The sequence below is a fragment of the Lepisma saccharinum genome, chromosome 25 (assembly GCF_977018435.1).
Source record: "Lepisma saccharinum chromosome 25, izLepSacc3.1, whole genome shotgun sequence".
In the NCBI taxonomy this organism is placed as follows: domain Eukaryota; kingdom Metazoa; phylum Arthropoda; class Insecta; order Zygentoma; family Lepismatidae; genus Lepisma; species Lepisma saccharinum.
The window spans coordinates 21,059,427-21,085,810 of NC_139253.1; the positions used below are offsets into that span (position 1 = coordinate 21,059,427).

At 34.9% G+C, this 26,384-nt stretch overlaps 2 protein-coding genes across 8 annotated transcripts in view; one reads left to right on the forward strand and one right to left on the reverse strand.

Moving 5' to 3' along the window:
• The window catches only part of LOC145978669 (saccharopine dehydrogenase-like oxidoreductase), a 32,762-nt gene extending 26,451 nt beyond the window's left edge, over positions 1-6,311 (forward strand). For all 4 annotated transcript variants that reach the window (XM_083111439.1, XM_083111440.1, XM_083111442.1 and 1 more), the window contains 2 exons: positions 1,382-1,476; positions 4,103-6,311. In XM_083111439.1, coding sequence (XP_082967565.1) covers positions 1,382-1,476; positions 4,103-4,211 — 204 coding nt within the window. In that variant the 3' untranslated portion in view covers positions 4,212-6,311. The remainder of the gene's footprint in view (positions 1-1,381; positions 1,477-4,102) is intronic.
• A 4,465-nt stretch (positions 6,312-10,776) lies between these two features.
• LOC145978858 (serine/threonine-protein kinase VRK1-like) overlaps positions 10,777-26,384 on the reverse strand; it is a 79,371-nt gene continuing 63,763 nt past the window's right edge. For 3 of the 4 annotated variants that reach the window (XM_083111740.1, XM_083111741.1, XM_083111739.1), the window contains exons 11-12: positions 17,391-17,623; positions 10,777-16,624 (exon numbers count right to left, since the gene is read on the reverse strand). In XM_083111740.1, coding sequence (XP_082967866.1) covers positions 16,554-16,624; positions 17,391-17,623 — 304 coding nt within the window. In that variant the 3' untranslated portion in view covers positions 10,777-16,553. The remainder of the gene's footprint in view (positions 16,625-17,390; positions 17,624-26,384) is intronic. The other variant, XM_083111742.1, reaches the window with a different exon arrangement.

Below are 26,384 nucleotides of genomic sequence, written 5' to 3' on the forward strand. Positions count from 1 at the left end.
ATTTTATGTATCTCACATATTTATTTAGTGAGGCATGTTCGATTTTTTAGTGAGTTTGAAGTTCACTGAGCACGAAGACAAAACATCATTTTGTGCATACTACCAAGTTCTTAGTTGAAATAACATTTTTTTCTGATGGACTTTTAAGATGTAGAAATGGACCAATATGAATTCTTTGCTTGTATTGATGATGTACAAATATAAATTTTATCAATACTGCAATAACAGATATTCTAACATTGCATGAAGAACATCAGACTGGTGAACCAAAAATGACATCAAATATAGTGAAATCTGGAAAGCTTCTAATTGAAACAAATGAAGGCTAGATTTGGAAAGCATATGTATATTCATGCTCATTAGGAAAAAGTGTGTGATTGTGATGGAATCTTAAAAAATATTTTATTAATATCATATCTTATATTGCATTTTTATTACAAATTAATTGGCATTCTTTGCAAGAATTTTGAAAATTTAATATGGAGGCTTACCAGCATGTCCCAACAGAATGCGGATGCATTTGATGGTTCAGCATCTTTTATTTAATTTTGAATGCAGTGTTGACAACGTCAACATCCAGTTTATTTGTTCTCAATGCAACAAAATTGGCATGAGATTCCATGGTATTGCATACAGAACGGATATTATGAAATATGCATTAGAACAAGTTTCAAAGCAGGCGATGCCATTTTCTGCACCAGGCATCATGATTTAACGTGGTGAAAGCAGAAAGTGCAGATAAATATTTCATTAACCTCCTTAATTAATGTATGTAACCAGGTGACTGTAATGGGTTTTGTTTTGAAAAAAGAAATTACAAATTTATAGACATTTACCTCACAAAACCAGAGCATATTATGCTCATATCCATAAAAATTTCAAAATGGTACAGGTTATTTCTTGATACACTGGATTTGTAAAATTATGGATAATTATACCATTAAACAGCTATGCCTGTATTGGCTGATTAATGTGTGCTATTCCTAATTTGACTCAAGGCATAAGAGCAGACCTGCTACATGCAGGCAAGAAAAACACAGCTGTCGACAAATGAAATTGCATCTGTCCTCTCCCTTGATTAAATCACAATTTCACAGAGAACTTGGTTGTAAATTAAAACATTTGAGCAAAGTATAACACTTTGGTGTAGTGGAGATACATGTCCTGTGTATTCGTCTATTGCCAATCAATTGTGAAAATTTTAATTTGGGGGAAAAGTCTGAAATTTGGGTTTATGCAGCATTGCAATCGTATTTGAATATTGTACTCTGGTGTAGAAACACACAAACCACTTTTGTTGAGAACCATGTAAATAACAGATACTGCAATGTAAAGAAAAATTGCAGTTCCTGAGATTCACATTATGGTTCCTTTCTTGTAGGTTTGTGGAACAAATCCTGGTTATGGAGCTACATGCACATGCCTTGTCCAGGCTGCTCTGATGATATTAAAGGAGAGTGACAAGATGCCTGGGAAGTAAGTATATGTGAAGATGATAATCTTGCTGTTTAATATCAGTTATTTTGCTTGGGTCAAAGTTACTGACCAAAATAGAAGGTAATTAAAAAAAACAACACCAAATACAGATCAATTTAATTACACCTGAATGATAAATTAGTATTTTAAAAGTGAAACTGGGATCTCATTAAAATGTACAGGGTCCGGCGGAATGAATAGCCTGATTTGAGTCACGAAGTACGGCGTCGCTGTTGCGCCTGCGCAACGACGTGTGTGCGCGCTGCGTTGAGGAAGGACTGCCATTTGTAAGTATGGCCTTGTGGAGTTCGGAACATCGAGCATTCGCCGTTGAGGCGTATTTAAAAAATAACGAGTCTCCAATCACCGTGCAGCGACTCTTTCGTTGCCATTTCCAAGTGGGCCGACATCAGAACGTCCCGGATCATAGAACGATTGTACGGTGGGCGCAACAATTCAGGACTACTGCATCGTGTGCAAAAAAGAAAAGCCCGTTGCGACCAAAGACACAACGGACCCAGGAGCGAGTGGAGGAGGCCCGTCAAGCACTGATCCGAAGTCCTCGGCGTTCTGCTGCCAGACATGCCTTGGTGCTAGGAATGTCAGATCGTTCCCTGCGGCGCATCATCCATGAAGACCTCCACTTCCACCCCTACAAAATGCAGGTCACACAGAAACTAACCGAACAAGATAAACATGCCCGACGAACCTTTGTGTTGCGTTGCTTGGAACTTTTAACAGCCGAGCCGCAGATGCGAAACAACATACTGATGTCGGATGAGGCTCATTTTGATCTGCACGGTAGTGTCAATAAACAGAATTACAGATACTGGGTGCCATTTAATCCTCGTTGGCTGCATGAGCAACCCCTGCACAGTGAACGTGTGATGGTGTGGTGCGGTGTGGCATCGTTTGGCATCATCGGTCCATATTTTTTTGAGGATCTTCATGGATGTGCGGTAACGGTCAATAGCAATCGCTATGTCCAAATGTTACATGACTTCCTCCTTCCAAGGATGAACAACGGCATATGGTTCCAACAGGATGGGGCAACAGCCCACACGGCCCGCTGGTCCATGACTGTCTTGCGGCGTCTTTTTCCTCGTCGATTGATTTCCCGATTTGGGGACATTCATTGGCCATCACGGTCACCCGATTTGTATGCCCCTGACTTCTTCTTGTGGGGCTACCTGAAAAGTCAAGTGTATGCTACACGTCCTCATACCGTGGCTGAACTGAAGGCAAGGATACGTACAGCTGTGGAAGCAATCCCATTGGACATGCTGGAGCGGGTGATGCGGGCTTTTGTTCACCGCCTGGAAGAATGCGCTGAACGTGATGGTGACCATCTGTTGGGCGTTATCTTCAAAACCAAGTAAAATGGCATATATGGTATGTAATGGCATCTATTATTCTTTGTTTTCAATGTGTGTTTCAATAAATTATTTGATTTGTTTCGATGTTCTGTCCTTTTTATATCCTACTATTCATTCTGCCGGACCCTGTATATTAGCATCACCCAGATATTGCACACTATTTTATTGAACGCAAAAATAATAATATAATTTTTTTTCTAAAAGTAATCAGGATTAACACACTGTAAATAAGTGTGGCATAGTAATGTAATATGATACACCAAACTACAATACAATCTTCCACAACTGTTATTTCTGTTACTATAGCAATGTCAATGTTGCCAAGCACATAAATGTTGTACAATTTAACATAGATAGGAAACAAATGTTATTGAACATCAACTTTAACATGTATATTTGAAGTTTAAAATACATAATTATAATTGTACATTTAAAAATTTTGCTGTAATAAGAGAACAGTCGCACACATTTTCCCAAAATACAATAACAAAATAAAAGTATTACCATTTTAACAACTGACAAATTAGATTACTTAGATGAAAAAGTAACATGTACTGACCATTTTATATTTGCCCACACCTATTGTTTCATGACATGGAGGAAGTGCCTGCATACTGGACAATACAGTAAATTTTCAGATGGACTAATACCATGTTGCATTGATACTGTTAACTTCCTGCCAGTACCACAGCAGGTGGTTCGGGATATGTCTGAACAATTTTCAAGGTGTACCAACTTCATGAAATGCCATGCCACCACCACCGGTTATGTTCTATTGAATTGTTACACGATAAATACATTATCTTAAGATGTCAAACTACCAGAATTTTACACCAAATATTCTGATTCATTTGTATGTGATTGGAAAAAATATTTTTTTATTTAATATAATAGTATTATTTTCATTGTATTTCTGTCACACAATTTAGCTATAAAAGTAATCTACATATCAAGATGGAACAGTAATCAAATTCAAATTGACACTTGAATTCCATATTACAAATGATTATTATTATTAAATTGTTATAAACTGCCTGCTGGCCAAGTGTACTGTGTACTCTAATCATGGTGTAGTCACCGTAGCTTTGGGTTCAAATCCTAGCCTGGGCATGAGTGTTTGTGTGTTCATTCGTGAATTTTATCTAATTCTTCTTTCTCGACGATTAGCCAAAAGTGGCAGAAATAAGAAAATACAAATACAACCTGAATAAATATACTCGAGATATATGTGTCTATTGTGTCTATTTCAGTGGTGGAGTGTATCCTCCAGGTTCTGCTTTTGCGAAGACACCTATTATTGAAGAATTGAACAAGCGTGGAGTCACATTTGAGGTTATTTCCACTGAAGAAATGAAGTAAGGTTAAAAATTCAAACCTTAATTCTTGTCTGCATTCCTGTGCAATTTTATATTTTTTTTTGAAGTAATTAATATGTAAAGGATTTTTGCTAATAAGTTACTAACAAAAGGAGCTAGATTAATTAGTTATGTTCATATTTACAGTTTTGCAATTGATATTATTACTTCTTTTTTTTTGTATACTGGTTCTACGAGGCGTATTCGGAAAGTAAGTACCGAAAGGATGTAAAAAATAAAGTAAAATAGTTTCGTACCTTTTTTTTTATTTGCATTGCATTCTAGAGATCCTAAACTACTTTTCTATGTAGTTTCCACCATTCTTCAAGCATTTGTCGTAGCATGGCACTAGTTTTTGTATCCCATCATCATAGAATGTTCCCGCCTGTGACGAAAGCCATACATGCACTGCTGCTTCGATGTCGTCATCCTCGTTGAAACACTGACCAGCAAGAAACTACTTCTTCAGATGAAGAAAGAGATGGTACTCACTTGGTGCCAAGTCAGGGCTGTTGGCGGATGAACAAATTATTCCCAGCCGAATGACGGGTGACATTTTGAGTTTCTTGAGCCGTATGCAGACGAGCATTGTCGTGAAGCAACACAATGCCTTTGGTAAGCATTCCGCATCTTTTGTTTTGAATTGCACGACACAGCCGGATTAATGTGTCACAGCAGGCATTCTTGTTGGTGGTCTGTCCTCTAGGCAAGAATTCAACCATTCTTGCATTGAGAAAACAAATCGCAGACCGGATTTCACAGTCGGCGGGCCGATTAATTTTCTTGAACATTTCAAACCTTCAGAAAACTACGAAGAAAAAGCATGATCTGCTCCCACATGTGCCTGTGGCTAGCTAATGGATGAAGGACGTCAGCGAGAACTCACACGGTCGCGACTGCATCGCTACAGCGGTAATATTTGTAAATGGTACTTACTTTACGAATACACCTCGTATAATATGTTAGTGTTATATTCAGACCATTGTAAAAGTACGTATGAATATCTGTAATGCAATTTTAACATGATCTATCTCCTGAATGTGACATGTATGGTGTGGAAAAGATTACCAGATACATTATGAATACAGCCATCATTGGCTAGAGAAAATAAGACTGTGTAAGGGTACCATAATGCTTGCACATAGTCTGCCTGTGTAAGATATTATGACTGACATCAGAGTTTACTTAATTGTACTTAAAATATTGTGCCAGTGTCAATAGTTTTTGTTACATCAGATCTTTTAATGTCCGAGAGAATCTTAAAATTACATGACAAATGACAAGTGCCATAAGAGGCTATGTTTAAGATAAACACTTGTGGTATTTACTTTGTGTACAAAAAATACATGTGTACAAAAAATACATCACAGTGAATTGTATTATGCTTACCACAGATAATTTTAAAAAGTTGTTTGATATCTCTAATCAGTTAGCTTATTGTTAAGTTACTTGCAATAAACTTCAGTTAATGGAATCAACATTAGTTGTGTGACCTAGCTCAGAGATATTAATAACTATAAAACTATGCATCTAAGATATTAGCAGGGGTGTGTAGGATGCAAATTTTTTGGTCATTACAGCAAATGTTCAGGATTTCTGTAGGCTGTGAAAATTTCAAATGAATGCTACAGTTTGCAAGAAATTTCCAAAGAAAACTTTGTGAATTACACATTTTCAATGTGTCCATCCAAAATTTCTCTGCTGTTCATGAAATAATTTATTTGTGTGGTGTCAGGATCAAGGTGGAGAATCCATCCTCCCCCCCCATCCTGAGATTTAAATATACCTTCTTGTACACAAAATGTCAAAACCTATTATTTCTCCCTGGCACACTATTCCATTACCAATATTGCTGTTGCTCGAGAGATTTGTTACCTTTTTTGAAAGTGAATAGATTATAGTCTTATTATACCTAAAGGCAGGCACGATGTATGAACACCAAAAAAAATACAGTGACTGATAGATGTCTGGGACCAGTACAACATTCATTTTCCTACTGTTTTACCTGGTGCAATGTTCTGGTGCTGTAATTTTTTTTGTACTATATTAAAGAGCATTCAATGTATTTTTTTGTCTATCTTGTAATAAAAGTGGTTAAAATGTCTATCTTTGAAGTTTATTATGACCTCTGTAGAATCAATGTTTATTTTAATTTGTTGCAGCATGAAGAAAAATAAGTAGTAATCTTAAGCCTACTTACCAAAAAGGAAAACATATCGCCTTTCTGAATACTATTTTGTTGTTTGTCCATCTGCCTAACTCTTCAGGAGAGCTGATTGAACTTTGATTTTGAATACACTACATGATTTGAGCAAACATTTTATTAATGTCGACACCACTTGACAGCCAGATAAGTCGCTTCGGAACGTGATGCATTAACATGTATAGAACACAATGTCATCAACTCACTTCTGCTGAAAAGTGGAGATACACCAAAACAGTATTCAGCTGGTGAGATGTGGAGTGTACGCAATATTAAGGGGGGGGGGTGTATCTAGATGTGGCTACATTCTAAGATTTACACATTTTTCTACATTAAAAACCTTTTTTTGTGTTTTGCTAGAGATCCATTTCACTCTTCTTTTTTCTAATATAGCAAAAGGCAAATCATGTTAGAAAAAGCACAAAACTTCAGCTTAGTTCTTTTTGGACAAATGAATTGAACGAATTTTGAATTTTTAAGTTCACTATATGCACAAATAGGGTAATGAGGATGGAGTGGGATCTGAACCACTGTGCAATGTGGATCGGCTCGGTGCCAAAATCTTACACCCTGGATTTCGTGAACATTTCTAATGTTTTCGTCAAATAAATAAGTTTCTTGTAACAAAGGGTGTTTCTAAACAGCACAGAAGGTATTTTTTTACGGCTACGGCTACGAAACTTATGTTTTTTTTTTAATATTGAAGTTCCTTACGTAAGTTCTATACGACTTTTCAGGGATTCCATATTGGATTCATGTCACAGGCACACATCTAAACATTTTCTTCTTATGATTGGCTTGTGCAATGGGATAATTTGCGACATTTTTTGGAGGAGTATCTGGATGAGTTTATGTGGTTTGACAGGCATGGAAAACGGAGACGAGACGCGATGAGGAATATCATTCAACATACTGTTGAACGGTATCCTCAGCATGTATAAATACGTTATCTTGTGGAACATCGTGCACATTTCTCTTCGCAACTGCAGGCCAGAAATGACTTGTGGGATGGGATAATTTGCAACTTCTTATTTCTATGATGGTACACACAGGGGAGGGTAGTATTCTGTGGAAAAGGACAACAAAGACTTTTGACATACAACTGACTTCTCTTTTAGACTTTCAAATTAACTTCGGCCCACAATTCAGCCTGCACTTGAGATAAAGAGGTAAGTTACCTTTTGAGGTTAAATTTTAGCCTTATTTCTTTGGTACCTAAATGTGTCGGTGCAAAAAATAGTATTAGGGGCAGGTGGCTCCAGCCAGTTTCTAACATACCTTCACCTTCAAAAGGGACTCTATATAGAAAGGCGGGGCCACGGTAGCGGTAGGAAATTTCAACACAGCAACCACCTCGCAACTTCAAATGGCTGTACAGTCGTAAATACTTATTTCCGCACTCCAGAATTTTATTATTCACAATTAGCAGGACATACTCTTTATATATAAAAAAAAATCCCTGCAAAATCGAGGGTGTAAGATTTCAACGTGGACCCTGTGGCTCCATCAGGTATCAAACCCAGGACCAATTGATTTACATGGTGACTAGTAAAGTGCACAACATAATGATGCTTGATGTAAATTGACAAGGGTGTTTATTAAAGTATAGATATAAATTTTACCAAGCCCAATCCCAAAAAAAAAAATTACAATGTTGCACGCAGAACACGAATGGTAAATTCACCTCGTTAATTACGTATGTACCAAGATTACTTCAATCAGTTTTGACTTGGAAAAAGAAACTTTTACAAATTTAGTCTACAAAATCAAGATACCTAAATTACACTTTTATATTCATAAAAACTGTAGGATTCTCAGGCAGGCATGCATAGGGAGTTTCTCTCGCACACACACACATATGCACGTATGCAGCATACAATCATGAACAGTTTTCATCGCTATACACTAAATAGAGTTAAACAGGGGTGTACAAAAGATATTAAAATTTCAGTAACCACCAAACGTCTCTAATTCCCTTATTTTCGTATTTTTCACATTGATACTCACATATTCTGTATTCGTAAGGATTCTTCTATTTCGCGTTTCGTTTTTTGCAGGCAAATAGTCTCAATTTTCGAAATATCGAGTATTTTTATTTTGCTTGCGTTACACGCGATATGGCGGAGAAATCTTGACTAGCGTAGTCCATGATCAGTGGTTATGCAGTGTTGCGACCTTCTTCATAGCAAAATATCTAGGTTCTAGTATGCAGAATACGTAAGTATGAATGTGAAAAATACAAAAATAAGGGAATTAGAGACGTTTGGTGGTTACTGAAATTTGAATGATATGGATAACAACATAGACCTTTAGCCTAAAAATAAACTTGAGTCTGCTGACGTCAGAACGGAAGGTAGCAAGAGTGTTATGCGATAAGTGATTGAAATAAATCAAAGCAACTGATTGTGAAATAGGTAATACACGTCTCGTACTCTCATTTGATGTCAAAGAAAAAGTCTGACGAACTTTGGATTTTTTTCCCACCTACTCGGAGCGAATTGACAATATAGAGAAAGGCTCCAATTTTGTTAATTTTCGGTATACTAACTAATTTTGGCCTCCTAATCATGAATCTCTTGTTAAAATGCAGGGTATTTATCCGATTTGTTTGAAATTTGGGATAGTTACTAATTTGGGCCTCGTAATCACGAATCTGCACTTAAAATTTGGCGCTGATTTGGGGGCAGGTGAATCCGGCCAATTTCTAACATGCCCTTAACAGGGAGTCTATAGAAACAGGCGGGTAGCCGGAGCGGAGCGGAGGCGGGGCCGCGATAGCGGTTGGGGGCAGTAAGTCGATTACCCCAGGGGCGGAGCCCGGAACCGGCGGGAAATTCAGAAATCGAGGATGTGGAAATACGAACTTAATTGAGATTATTTTGCTATTTGCACGTGTGAGCGCCAAATTTTAACTGCTGGTGCTTATTTGGGTGCAGGTGAATCCGGCCAATTTCTAACATACCCTTAACAGGGAGTCTATAGAAACAGGCCGGAGCGGAGGCGGGGCCGCGATAGCGGTTGGGGGCGGTAAGTCGATTACCCCAGGGGCGGAGCCCGGAACCGGCGGGAAATTCGGAAATCGAGGATGTAGAAATACGAACTTAACTGAGATTATTTTGCTATTTGCACGTGTGAGCGCCAAATTTTAACTGCTGGCGCTTATTTGGGTGCAGGTGAATCCGGCCAATTTCTAACATGCCCTTAACAGGGAGTCTATAGAAACAGGCGGGGCCGCGATAGCGGTTGGGGGCAGTAAGTCGATTACCCCAGGGGCGGAGCCCGGAACCGGCGGGAAATTCGGAAATCGAGGATGTAGAAATACGAACTTAATTGAGATTATTTTGCTATTTGCATGTGCGAGCGCCAAATTTTAACTGCTGGCGCTTATTTGGGTGCAGGTGAATCCGGCCAATTTCTAACATGCCCTTAACAGGGAGTCTATAGAAACAGGCGGGGCCGCGATAGCGGTTGGGGGCGGTAAGTCGATTACCCCAGGGGTGGAGCCCGGAACCGGCGGGAAATTCGGAAATCGAGGGTGTGGAAATACAAACTTAATTGAGATTATTTTGTGAGCGCCAAATTTTAACTGCAGATACGTGATTACGGGGCCAAAATTGGTGAGTATACCGAATTTCAAACAAAATGAAGAAATTCCCGGAATTGTCAAATCCCTCCTTAAAATTCCATGTTGAGTTACAAATTGTACTGGATTTTGAACCCCACCGAATTTCACCACGCATCCTTTGCACGTCATGGTGTCGCAAGTTCGTTATGACAAATGATGAACAGTAACGCAGGTTTATTTACGTTCTATAACTGTTACACAGTTACAAAACCGCGTATTTGGAAACACTGACCGGTTGTTACGTCATGAAACGCTCCCAAATATTTGGTTCACGTAGTAGACGGACAGCAAGGGAACAGCTTTCGTGCATCGGAATGAAATTAATGTCGAAAATTACATGATTTACCACCAAAAAAAATTCAACGAGGGAAAAACAAAATTCCAAGACCTTCCTAAAGTATAAATAAACGCATTTTGGTAAGTAATTTCTCCTATAAAATTGAAAAAAGACGTTTTGGGGAAACGAAAATTTTACCCAAAAGATTAAAAAATAAATTTGGGGGAAATTTTGCTTTTCTAATTTTTGCAATCTTTTTTTTTCAGAATTTTTTAAAAAATGGTATTTAGTGGAACATATCTTCAACATACTATGTATTTTCACCTCAACAAAAACTACTTGCTCCAACATATTAGTCAATGTGAAAAGAAAAATAATACCATAATGCTATAAATGGACAGTTATTCACTGTAAGAACTGATTGATAAGGTGCACCATAATGAAACAAGCTATATTTATACAACATTTAATGAATAGTAATTTCTACATGTAATGACAAGATAATACAACCTCTTACATAGTTCTTCTCTACACCAGCTCTTACACTATTATACAAAAATTCACCTAAATACACACATTTCTAATGTTCATTTTGACTGATTCATTATATAGTCCTTTTTACATTATATTGAAAGAATAAAGTGACTTGACTAAAGTTAAACAAGTGACATTCACACCATTTGTATAAAAATACCTACCTCCTTTAATACACAAAATTTAAATTATATTCATTAACAGCAACAAAAACAGCATCAAATGCACAACTGGCAATAAATGAAATTTAAACTCTTGTTAAACTGGTGTAATAATCCCAACTGAAACTTTAAAAGACATATGCCACCAAGAAATCCTTGTATTGTTATAGTTTCCATCATCACTATGTTAGTAAAGGTAAATGGAGTACTTCCATGAGAAATGTGTCTTGTCAGAGAAGCTTAACTTCACTTCAAAGGACAAAACATACATTAAAAATGAACAATTATTTACCTTTTAAGCAAGTAATGCTGACTTCACATATTGTGTGAAGTGATCAAACTTCTATTTAATTAAAAGTAATTTGAACTTCATTAGAATTCTCAGTGCTATTTTATAGCATAATATTTCATTGTTCAAATAAACACTTTCATTGCATTCTGATATTTGGGACATTTCAACTCATTAAAATCATACTGACTAGTTTAAAATGTTACGAGATATATATATTAGGGATGCACCAATATGAAATTTTCGCTTATGCCAATCAAGTACAAACACAAAATTTATACACTGACAAATTATATTCTTCCTATCAGATATAAAACTCCACGAAAAACCGGAATTTACTGCAATTAATATAAATAACCAGACGACTCCAATAGATTTTTGTCTTGCAAAAGTGAAACTGAATATTTTACATAATTACTTTATAAAACCATATAACACACTTTTAGTGTCTAAACCATTTATTAGTCAACACTTCATGTGTGTACTCTTCAAATTTATATGAAGAATGAAGTGGAATGGCAGTTGCCACAAATAATGAGTAATGGATAATCTATTTATAGAAATAATGGTAAAAATTTACTATTCCACAAACACATGTAACTTCTTCGTTTCGTCACTTTTAACATTTGTACTTACATATCTGCTTTGCGGAACATTCTTGAAGGAGTATTCACGTATCTTTGATGAATGTAATTTCAATTTTTCACAATACAAGTACTTCCTTATTTGCATTGTTTCATTTGCGTAAGAAACAGTATGGAGTGTACACCTTCGTAGATCATCGCGTGTCGTGCTTTTTTTTTTTGTCGATGCAGTGTTTCCAACCTTCGTAACCCAAAAAATACTAAAGTGGAATTTCTTCTTCTTCTTCTTCTTCTTTTTTTAAGCTTCTTTGCATTATTTTACGAACAAAATTTTAACTATGCTTGCCTAATCTTGCCGGAAATTGTTTGTGGGGCTATGCGTGAATGGTTTTTGGGGCTATCCGTCAATGGTTTGCGAGGCTACCCATTTTTCAAGTTCCCAATTACAAAATCCAGTGGATCTTCCACACCCAGTATGAATTTCACCACGCATCCACAATACGTCATCTTTTCGGAAAACAATGGCATGGTTGGAACCCCTGCAATCGACAAAACACAAGCACGACGCGCGATACTCTACGGAGGTGTACGCGCCAAAGGCTATTGTGTGTCAGAGAATTACTTTTCAACAAAAATAATGAATTTCCGCTATGATACATTCCTACATGACAAAAAACACCTTCCAGATGTTAGACATTGCTACAGGAACTTATTACCTTAAGGAGTTTCTTGTGTAAAAATGAAGAAATCTGTTTGTGGAATAGTAAATGAGTAGCAAAATAATGTATCAGTAAAATTTCAGCAATGTAGAAAACAGTTGTGATGGGAGTTCATGGACTGACCATGTCTATGTGACACAATGAAAAAGCGGGCCCTTAGGGCTGTTGTGCCATGGAGTTAGATTTTTCTGTGTATCAACAAACTAACATGCCCACCAGAGTACGCACTGGAATATTCACCAAATAGTTTCAGTATTAACATTGAAATAGGGCATATCATTCAATTTGAGCTAGTGCTTACACATAACTGACATAATTGCTATCAGCGAATAGTGATGTTGGCATACGCTCAATCCCTGTTAAAACAAAATGTATCAGAACAAAAATATGGATTCTTTAGATTGAAAAATGTTTATGAAGAGAGAAAAACATGCTCTTTTATTACTTTGTAATGAAACATACTCCTACTATTTAGAAAATTAGTGGAATGGCAAGCCAAAAATAGAAATTTCAATTGATGATAAAACAGAATACAAAGAAAAATCATGCATTAATTTAAATCTGACTTACCTCCAGCATGTGATTTACAACATCCCAAGACATACTGTGACCTTGTTTTATTGATCAATCCAATACATTACTAAAAGTAAAGCCTCAAATTATGTACTCACCTTGCACTTTGTCATTCTTAATTTAAATTTTAAGTCCTGCTTTGACTGACCTCTGTGCCAAAAGACTTGCCATGCTAAGCTCCAATCCTTGCAACATTTCACTAATTATAATGACATGCAGGAAATATCTACTTGTAGGGTAAAGCTATGGGAAAATAATTGAGACACAAAAGCATGCAGTATTCAAGAAATAAAATATTTTGCATATTTCATTTACACTCACCAAACAATATTTTGCTTGTGTTTATCTACTTTTGATTAATCATGACAATGAGGATGAATATAGATTCAGTTAATAAAGGGACACTTGCAAAGGAACACACATGTCCAGGCCAGGTCTGAAACACAGAACCTTCAGCAGCAAGATTGAGAGACAACCACTAAAAATGCTCAGCCACCAAGATGATAGATGCATTCACCAAGTAATTAAGTTTTAGGAAAATGTGATCATTTTTTTTAAAGGGGGGAGAAATATAGTATCTAAAAAGGAGTATGATAAAATATTTTGCCTTGAGATTAATCATCCAGGGTTCAGATTGTAAAGCCACAAGCATTAATTACATTAACATCAGTAAAAAAAATGTTCTTCAGCATTTTACCCTGGGATGGAAACTGAACTCGTATCCATTTGAATTTCTTAAAAATATTGTATAAAAACATGGAAGAAAATAAACTCTTGTTACAAAAATTTCATAATTGATAATTCTAATATATATTCATTAAGGGCAGATTAATATCAGATTCTCTCACAATCAGGAATTATTTCAAATTTAAAAATAATAATGTATTAATTTCAACTGCATCTGTTGCTCATGCTTGATTATTTCTGGTGATAATTTTGGAAATAATTTCCACATTTCTGTCATGAAATGAATTATTTAAAAAACACATTACGTAATCATGCAGTTGTATGTAAACACATACATAGGAAATAAGGTCAGAAATAAAAACCAGTACGCGTTCTTCCTCCAGAACAACACTCAACAACAGAAATACTAGATAACGAGATACTCCCTGTACTGTCTCCAAAGATACAACAATGGAACCTTTCCTCGTTTGTACTTATTTGAAGGGAAAAAAAACCAGCTTTGATTGAAAACAAGTGAAAACTGAATTCAACCAGTGCTACACATTTCCATGCCCAATGCTACAGCCAGCCAAGCTACGAAGCCAATTTTTGGCTTCACTGAAACATCCATCTATTAGATGCATACACAACTTTTTCTAATTACTTATAGGCATTCCAGCATACCTCCAACCTACAGGTTGTCCAAAAAGTTGCACATCAGAAGGAAATGACAGAATTTGTGTAAATTAGATGAACACGTCAGTAATTATTATTATTATTATTATTATTATTATTATTATGGTATCTTTGTAGGTGTACATGAACAATGGCAATATTAAGAGGCTTGAAGGAGGTTATTCTCCAGAGCAGTTTTTGTAATTTCTGCATGATGGAGGACTTTTCTGACTCCCTGAAGAGAACTATGATTTCATTTCTCACAACAAATACTGGTACAAGTCTTAGGGTAATAAACATCAGATCAGTTTTTACTGAAAGAAATAGGACATGCTCACTAGATAAGAAATACATTATATTCACATACATCTTACAATGGCATGCAGATTATTTTATCTGGTTACACTGTAGTTTGGATGCAATCTTTATTTTTCTGTTGAAATATGCAGTAATACCACGAAGTATATTTCTTAGTCCAGAGAGTATATCTTATTTCCTTGGAAATGATAATTTTCAGGCATCCAGTTATGTTTCCTTTTCTCCATAGGTTGAACCCCACAGCCAGACTTTTAATATATATATTGTTTCAGTTATTCTATATCACTGACATTTTCCATACAAAGACCTTTTCCAAAATATTCACTAAAAATAACCACACATGTATGATCAAGATTATGGCAGAACAAATGGTTAATTTGTTGCCCTTTTCCATATATACCCAATTCAGATTTATTCTTGCTTGAAAATCAAACACACAGACCTTGATTTCAACAATGAATTGCTGCATATTAAATTACTACAACGAATATTGAAGATGATGGAAAAACTATAAACAACACATAGAAACTGCATATAATTAGGAAACTATCATTATATCACATTAATAATGGAAGAGGTTTGTCAATTGTGCTTGTACATCGGTATTGCTTCTCACATCACAAAAAAGCACACTATTTGCAGTACCTGGCACACTATTTTATTATAATAGGAACAGCAATGTTAGTTTTGTCTATTCCCGTTGCAACACCATTACAGTAACAATCACACATCACTCACACAGACATATTAAGGTACACACACACAGACTTGCATAATGCAGTATTCATTAAAAAACCACTTTTTATAGTGATTACCACTTATCAGTCTTCATTCTGGCATGATGTATATTCATAATTAGTACATCAGTCTTTAATTTTTTTATTTCAACACACACTGTATATGTAGGATGTCATTTCAATATATAAATATTCTAATATCCTTTGCATGAGCAACATAAGCATTTCCATTTAAAACTTGTCAGATCCTTATTTAAACTTCAATTTTGGTTATTGTTCTTCCTTATAATTATAAATTTGTGTGTATATGTTGCATCCAACACAAATAAATGCATGGTTTTGTTGAACACTCAAATGCAAGAATACCTGCAAATACATGCAAGTGTTTCCAACTGCAACTGTGGAGCAAATAAACATGTCCTGGGCTGACAACAACTGAAAAATGTCTGTTAAAGCAGAGTTGAAGACCTACCCACAAAAGTTCGTTTCTTGGTTGATTGAAAGCTACTGGTGTTAACTCTTATATACAAATTAAGTTTTAATATTTTGCAATAGCAAAAATGTACAGAAACTCCATAAAAAAACTATTAACCACATATCACAAACAAATAATAAACCACATGACATTCTAGGAGCAGGAACTTAAGAAGAGTTCAATCACATTATACTTTTTTCACCATACACACAACTCTGTGAATGTGGCACACTAGTTAACCCCTGCCTTTTAGCGTGGAATGACCAAATAAAAAAAAAATCTGCACTTCCTACCAGAAAATAATCTACAAATCCAGCATGATATGTGCACAACATTTACAAATGAAATGTGTACAAGTATCATGAACAACACATGATAATCGTATGTAGATGTAAAAACAATTATTGGGATGATCTGATGCAGGAGTTCAAAATGCCACAACATATTAACAGTCTTATTTGTAATGTGAGTGGAAAATTGTCTCACGTGACAGTCTGTTTTGTTACTCATTCATTGACATGAGGAAACCGAAGAAGAATTATGTCGCCTTTTCCTCTGAACTGCTGGTTTCTTTCTTGCACCTAAAAAAAACATACAAGAAAAATATTTAAGTTTGTACACATATTTGCATTGACATTACCAATATAAATAATGGTTAAATAACACTACCATAAAAATTAACTATGCCTTTCAATAATAGCGAAAAATTAAATTTGTTTACATTATATTAGCAATAGGGATGGACTGATATGAAATTTTTGCCAGCACCAATAAAGTGCGGGTAAAATATTTATTGATATGGATAACCAATATACTGGAACCCCAATTTTACATTTTTCTGATTTCATTTTCCTGCATTTACGTTTTTCCCCATCTTGGTCCACTGAGAAATGTACAATCGAGGTTCCACTGATTTCTGCAAATCCGATATAAAATTACGAAAGTTCAATTATGAACACAGAAACTATAAAAAATAAATTATAAATGAAAGGACACATGGCTTGATACAACGAACAAAAAATTAATGTTAAAGAATTGCTCTAGAGAAATACTGCACATCGACCATTTTTTCACAAATTTGGTTTCTGTTTGAACCAACCTTGTTTATGACAAGTGGTGCAAAAAGAATTTATTGAAATAAATTATACTTAATAATAGATGTAAAAACAAATGTTCTTTTGTACACAGTCATGAAATACGAAGACATGGTTTCAAAACTGTGCACAATACATTTAAAGTATTTGATGCATAACTACACAAATTGATATGGAAATACTACCACAGAGCAACTGAATCAAGAACTAAATGATACATATTACCCATACACAGCCGCACACCACTACATACCTACTGAGCTTTTTCCAGGAGTCTTTGAAACTTTCTTTACAGTTTTTCTTCTCACTTTCCTTTTTCTACTGGGGAAACTATAAGTGCTATCTGTATCTGACCAGTCTGGGTCACTACTCCAATCTCCAATATACAAGGGCGCAGAACTCCTCCGTTCTTGCCTCCTTTTCATCACTAATTCCATAGCAGGAGTTAGCGAGGATGGGAATTCTACAGGACTACTACACCGGCTACTACATTAGTAAGAAAATGAATAAATAAATAAGTAAAGAAATCCAAATCTTTCAAAGTAAGTTGCATTCATTGAAGAAATATTTCTAAATTACTGTATAACATATATGATTAATTCTCATGGAATATAAATCAGAAAGAAGCATTTCTACACAGAACTTTTAATATTTTAAACTCTCACCACCCCAAATGCTAGAAATGTTTGTTATAGATCTAAAAAATTGTATTTTAGACCAACCGAGATAATTTATGAAAGATATCCTGATTTACTATGTATTATTGTATCAAATGAGTGGCACGGGAGTAAAACACGAAAGTATGAAACAGAGAAAAATGCAGGTGAAAGTTTGTCCGTTACATTGTGGCTTATGGGTTACCCAGTTGATCCCGTGAGTTTCTGGCTATCAGCGGCAACTGAAGTAACTTCATTCACTATTGTACAGCAACTCAATCCAACGTTAACTTAATTTTTAATGGAATGTGGGTTATCAAGTTTTAATCCCGCGTGACTCAAATGTTCAAATTTAATGTATTTTCATAATTAGTTCCATCTACAAGCAATTCTTGGTCTGGTTTAGACCTTTCAGCTTAATCCGTAAGTTAACCTGTCACTATAAATGTGTCAATCACGACAAATCTACTAAAATTACCAATATCTCAAACTACAACAAACAAACAAGAGAATGCAGTGGCTACTGTATACATGACCACTATAAACCATATATTTACCACTACAAAACTTCAGATTCATGCATTTTTGCCGTGCAGGAATGTACATGCATTATATCAATAAATAGGATTAACTCCATTGAGACAAAGACCATGACTCTCCATTGAGATATCTGATAGTTTTAGCAACAAGATTTGGAACCCACAGTCATCCCTATTTTAGTGCGTGAGTGAAAGCGAGAGAGAGAAACACATCAAAGAGACTCCACCTTTAGTAAGATACTGGCATTTGTAGCTTCTTGGGTAATTCATTTACAACTGAAATGTGCACATGGTTTCAAATATACCGAATGTCTGCCTCAAACTCCTGTATTTTTTTTTTTTTTTTTTTTGCTTAGTACTGGAAAACTAAAGTGATTCGCATTAGCAAAAGTGAATTGGCAAGTAAGAATAATGTTCCTGGGGGGAAAAAAAATCAGCAATGTAAGACTCTTTCATGGTACAAAGATTTTCAAGCAGTATATTTCAAGCTAGCACTCTCCACTATGTTTTAACTCACAGAAGCATATCAGCTTAAATGCATTAACATAAAATCCAATAAGTTTAGTGATTACATATGCTTTGTAATTCTTCACAAAATGTCCATGTAATCACATTGATCACTGATTTCAGATACAATAATTTTGCATGTACCTTATAGTGTTACACATTTGGTAGACTCACATGGCTTTTCAACTAACATTAGTTTTCATCATGACACTGTTCATATTATGCTAAAATTGCATGGTTAGGGAATGTACTAAAATGTTAAAAGAGGTAAAATATTTTCTGGTATAACAAGACCCAGCTGAAATTACCTCCACAATTTCATTCACACATTTAAATGACACATTATCTCTACTTTCTATCTATGTACTTCTTATCTATTTTAACCTAAACATGTTAGTGGAAATATAACTAACTGTTTTCTGATAATGACACATGTTCATTATTCGAAACATTGAACAAGTCTACAAAAATTTATATCAGTATAATGTACATGCAAAATTCTTGGATCACAAATCACATACACTTGGTGTTTTACAATGCCAAAATTGAAAGGAAAGTATCAATATTTTGCATTAGTAAGTTCATGATACCATTCTTCCATGTCCTTGGACATACATGGGCAGTATGCTGGTTTGAAAATAAATTGCCTGTTGGTTGGAAAATCCCTCTTTTCAAAGTTATTTGGTTTATTTTTTTAAAAAAACTTAAGTGCATTAAGTCTCCAGGAATACCAAATCAAAATAGGGAAGTTTTGAATGGGTCATCTTGCATATGCTACTAAAAACAAGAAGCATTTTACATATTCTTACTAATGAACTGATAGAAATTCTGATGTTCAATCAACTATAAAGATAATTGTGAGTAAATTGCTCATTGCTATTTTGTTCTTATTTCTTTCTACATCCTATGCTTTTTTAGGCATTGAAATTATAGTGATACTAAAGCACAGGTTTGCGTCTGCGTATTAGTATTTATGTTTCAATTTTTCAACCTCACATTGTGGAAAACAGAGTAACACTTTGCCTACTATTATCTTTGCTGTTGGCTGTACCACCAGGGAAAATAGTATAAGAAAGAAATATGGGAATGTTTTTGCATGAACACACTGTTCCCTCACTTAGCACGGTCTGCAAAAGATATGTCATTCAAAAGGAGGATACTTCACACAATACCCTTGTGCCCCTTCAATAAGAGCATTTTAGTTTACAATACTAACATAACTGGAATGTATGTAAATGTTGGAAGGTTATGAAATACGTAGTTATATCCTGGGGGGGTGTTTGGTGAATGATGTGGATGTTTCATTCAAAATCACCCAAAATAATTGCAACTAAATATTACGGCACATATAAAGCAGGGAGGATAGAGTGAAGTTAAAACTAGGAACTAGTCTGTGGAATAATTCTGTTGCTCGAATTATATAAATCAATATCTCAATGAGAAACATGAGTAATTGCTCCTATTGGTCAATAACAACAACAATAAAAAATTAGCACAGGCCATAAAATAAATCCAAGTACAAGGAACTTTGAAAATTATCATATCTTTGAGAACTATTCATGCAATATCAGGCAGGTATTATGATTATAAAGAATATGAATCGTATATATGGAAATAAACACTTCCCAACACATGCATGGGTGTTAAAGAAGAAAAAAAAAGTGGTTTATGTATGATTTCACAAATGAAATATTGTATTTGTACATTATGAGAAGCATTATTTCTAAAAGAAATTAGTCCTACACAAGAGAACTGTAGTGTTAAAAAGAACATTAAGCGTAAATATAAATACAAAATCAAATTTACATGCTGAAAAAGCAGAAAAGTTTATTCATATACTCTATATGGAGACAATCATAAATGTAACTGTCCACTTCAACAATTAAAAACATGCAGATCAACTTTGTTAACATTACAAATCATGTCAATATTTTGGATAATTCTTATATGTGGTGGGCATTGTGAACACAATGAATATTTGCATATGTCATTGTTTCTACATACATGTAGGTAACAAAATTGACATCAAATATTCATTATAGCTAGAATAAAAAAGACAGCTTTGGCTAATATAAAATGTAGAAATGCTTCTTGAAATATCAATAACACTGTTGGCATGAAACATATAACTTGTGTTTCCAGCTTAAACTTCCATTATTTCAGAAGTTTTATTTTTTTTACATCACACTTATATTTTCAAGACTAACATCTCCATATCAATTTTATAGCAAACTACTTCAATTCAAGGAATCATTAGTAAATAAAAACATTAAAATTTTCACTCAGAAAAAGACATTAAAACAAATTAACACATTACATAGCTCCTGGAGTGTGTTACTTTTATGTCCTGATTCCATCAGTTCTGTAGACTACCCATCACAATAACTGAAAACTGCTACTGTAATAAACTATTATGAATTAGACTTTGCAGCAGTTGTAAAACAATATAGCAGATGATTTCATGCACATAAAAATCCAAGTATTCACACACACATATATGGTAAAGTACAATCTTTAATAAACTGTTCATCTCAAATATCTTCTAAAAGCAAACTTTGAATGACAGAGAAGCTTGTTATATGCGAGGGCGGATATGATAATCAAGGAAAGAATATTGTAAAAAGCACACTTATGAACTTCTTGCATGGATATGGTGGTTCTAAAAACACCACTTCCCTGTATATTATTCTGTCATGTTTGATGGATAAATAAAACAACTGCATATTAATTAGGTTAATTATTCGATATTTGAGATGAGCAGCTATACTTACTGGTTGCAAGCAACTTGAGTTCTTCCCATAAGTTTACACAAGTAAATAATTTATTTATAAAAAATGTGTGTTCACAATATTTTCTAAAATAAGCTCCAATAACATGTATTACATCAGTATACTCCCTTAGATTGCAATGCATATCACGTGAAAACTTATGAGGCATGCAAGAAATCACAAAAAAAACTTGTATGTGGCTTCACTTGAAAGTAAATGATCTTGAACGTTTTTGGCAAAGCTGAAGTATACTTTACACACAAATAACTACTCGTGCATGGATCTACAGTTTAAGGTCAGATCTAAACCAATGAAATGTGCCCTTCCTGAAATCAAACCTACAAATCATATATTACAAGATGTTGAACATTACACTATTAGGGAGACCCAACAGTGTGGTGATAGAAACTGACAATATTATTATTTTTCATTGGCATTAATATTATCTGCTAACTGTGTAAAGTAGCTGGATCATGCTACTTTAAACTGTTGCAGGTTAGACAATTTTTTTTCCATTTATGCGGGAAGCAATGAATTTGATCACTGAATACATTTCTATGAGACTCCATAAGTTTAAGACAAACGCAGAGCAAGTTTAATGGTAGATACAATCATACATACATGTTATTGTTTATTACTTTTCATGAAAATGTTTGGTCTAAAAACAACAGATTTATGGCACAACAGATGGTCAGAACCAGATCCAAATATAAAAACAGAATACATATAAGAAACTACTAAGATTTTCTTATTGTATTTTTCTTCTTAAGGATATGACTGACTACTGTACTTGCTTGCCATAAGTTTCTATACTTTGCATCAAACATACTTATTAGTAAAACAATTAAATGCAAACCAAGGCAAAATTTATTGTAGAAAAAATTATACGCTAAAACTTAAAAGTTTCCACCCTCTAACAGGGTCTTCTTCAGACAAAGATTCACAATAATTTGATCAAGTTATTGTGAATCAAAGACCCTGTTAGAGTGTGAAAACGTTACGTTTTAGTGTATATTTTTTTCTACAATAAATTTTGCCTTGGTCAGCATTTGATTGTTTTATTAACATGGAAACAAGGCTTAACAGTGTTACCATACTTATTAGGTTCCTTGCATTTTTAGAGCGAGTTAAATATTGTCCATAATACTTTGATATTTAGTGGGTGGCTACTTCGAACGAGGACTGGAGAAAGGGAAGAGGAAAATGGCATTATGTGCAGAGACAAATCAACCTTGCAGAAATTAACTATAATGGCACGTACACATGCATACAATAATGTGGTTTGACATAGTGGAGTGCACAAGCCAGAGCAGCAAAGTCCACCAGACAACTTCTGCTAATGGAGAGAAATAGTTTTTCAGTTGGATAAAGTCATTGCATGTGACATCTCTCCTTTAAAGCTTCTCAAGTGGATGCTTGTTACTACAGTAAGGATGGTGTTATTTCTGGTATAAGAGTGGGGGGAAATGCACAGATATTGGCTGTTTCATCCACCTGCCATGACATGTAGAAAACACATGGGCCAATCATGTTGCCTACTTCCTCCATACATGAATTCTGGGACAACTGGAAGAGAGGTCCCACACCACAAAATATGGAGGTACAGGTATAGTACAGATGCATTATTTTGTATGCAATCCACAAGAAAACATACCAAAACCACAGAAAATATTTTATTTTTTGTGTATATTATACATTGGTAAAGCAACAAAGTTTACTTGTAATGTGTGCATTAAGTGCAATCTACATTGTTTCCAGAAAGTCTGGAACAAATGGGATTTACACAAACATGTTTTATTGATTATGTTTTTTAAAATGCATGATGCATTTCTTAACTTTCTATCATCAATTTACTGAAATCTCCTATTATTAGTTAATGACATACTTACTGGATAATACAAGACTCCAATAAAATATGATTCAATAGCTCAAAGTGCATAAGTGTTAGGCACATCTGTGGAATACACTGGGGTAGCATAAACAATTAAGCACATTTGTGTACATCACATTAGTGTCATTGCAACAACTATATTGGGTAGTGTATTTCTATTCTGCAAGGTTACTTTGTCTTTTTTGTCTATTTTGATTAGAGAGTGAGCATATTAACACACTTTCTGTCCTAAACAAATCCTGAAACATAATCTCATGTCATTCCTTAGGAATGACTGCAGAGGAAATTGCAGCATTACAGAACTTCCAACCGGAAACAAGACAAAAATTTCACTCATAAGTCATTACATGGTAATCATTTGAAAATGCTTTCTAAGGCCTTATGTTTACATGGAAGTCCTCCCCCCTCCCTTTATGCACAGATAGGTTAAACACGAGTGGACCTACAATTTCAAGTGGGTTCCAAACCACTATGTGCCTCTACCAGGTATCAAACCCAGGACCTCTTGAATGCAAGGTGGTGAAGTTACCACTGTCATATCTGGGAGGTCTCATATGGAATATAACATACATGAATATTATGAGACTCACTAATTTCATGTACGATTTGAGAAGTTGCAAAAAATTTAAAAAAGTACATTTATTCACAAGAGATGGAAAAATCAATTATAATCTTATTCCTCCTGCATGCACACACACATACACGTCAGAAATATTTAACTGAGAAAACATAATATATTGTTTCATCACAAAAACGTAAGTACTTTCACACAAATATACACCAAAAAATATGTATTTTGAATTTACTAACAAATTTCTTTCTTATGCACAAGGAACGTTAGGAGAACAGTATTCAGATTGATTAAGCTTCTTAGGGAGAAATGTAATATTACTGTGATTAGAAGTAAAACTCCTAACATGAGTAATTACAATTAAACTGGAAAATGGTGGTTTACCGGAACAAGTAATCTTAACACATTAATGGCAGGATATCCTGTCATACTTTGACAAATCTCCTTCATGAAATGCATATGTTATATACGTACATGTTTACAAATAATGATTTTTGGTCTTCATGCATCACGTTTTATCAAATAGTAATTCCAATACATGTTACCATTAATGGATTAAGTGGATGGTGGCTGGAATAGGATTCTAATGAAAACAAGATACTGACCAGTACATGTATAAGTAACCCCTTAACTTCAAAGTACAAGATATCGTGGATTTTCAATTTTAATGAAAAATTAAAACCCTGAAAATATTCAGAAAGCCTAGTAATATTTTGCAGATATACAGGGTGTTCACAAATTCTCTTTACAACTTTCCACATGTATTAAGGACACCCTGTACTATGTCAGTTCATGGTGTTTGTTGCGTAATAAACTGTAAATATCAAAGATTTAATTGGCATTGCCGTTGTTTGTTTTGGGTGCCACCACTGACATAGTAGGCTGTGTTCTATCAAAATGTGGTCCCCACAAGAGAAAGCGTAGTGCATTGCTTGTGGTTCATCGAAACAAATTCTGATACACAAACTCGATGACATTTCAGGGCTAGCTATCAGAAAACCCCACCAACTTGTCCTACTATCTGCCAATGGGACCAGAAATTTATGGAGACTGGGTTCATGTTTGTTGCCCACAAATATCAAATGAAGACATCGAACGTGTTTGTGATTAGGGACAGACGATATCGGAAATTTGATATTGCGATATATCATTAAGAAAATATCGTCTCCACGATATATATCACCAAATATCATGATGATATATTGTTGGCACAATATATATCATTAAAATATTGTGACGATATATCGCCTACATGATATATATCACCAAATTTCATGACCATATATCGCAAATACATTGTGACAATATATCACCAACATGTTATATATCACCAAAATATCATGACGATGTATCACAGACATTATATTTGTATATCCAAAATATCGTGAAGATATACTGTCTAGTTCATATCACCAGGACGATATATCGCCCAACACTATTCGTAATTCACTTTCACGAATGACAGGAAGGCAATTCGATCTGCTGCTGGAGAGCCACAAATGCACCAGTCCACACTACACAAGGTGCTACATTGACATTTACGTCAATAGACATAAAAAGTGCAAGTGTTACAAGCACTTGCGCTGAACAATGAAAGAATCCACAGATTTCCATCTGATGTTTGTAGGCGACCACTGTTATCTTAATCCAACATGGACCCAATCTTCAAAAAAATTGTGGATAGTAGGACAGAGATGAGAAAGGAAAAAAGGGGGGGGGGGATTAGTCCTGAAATGTTGTTTTAGTTTGTTTCGATGAACCACAAGCAACACACTGCACTTTCTCTTGCGTGGACCACATTTTCATACAACACATCCTGCCTGCTACATCTTTGGGGCACCCAAAACAAACAATGGCAATGTCAATGAAAACTTTGATATTTACAGTTTATTATACAACAAACACCATGAACTGACATAGTACAGGGTGTCTGTAATACATGTGGAAAGCTGTAAAGAGATTTTGTGGACACCCTGTATTTCAAACTTGAATTTATGTTCTTCCTGCAGTTAGCCACAAGAGAGAATATGTCCCTTGGTGGTATATTTACAATCTCACCACTCACTCAACCTGGGGATGGATGTTTCTTTACAAGTGTCCTTTCTTTTTATCTAATCTTCATTCACCCTCGTCACAGTGATTAGCCAAAAATGGCATTTAATTGACATAAGAATCAATTGTATACAAAACAAAGATATCATAAAGTCCGTGGGAATGAAGATACATGGTGTGGATTACGATACACCTCTGTGCACTGTTCACCACTTGAAAGCAAATGACGTTCTCTGCATTACAGAAGAAAATGAGCAGTATTT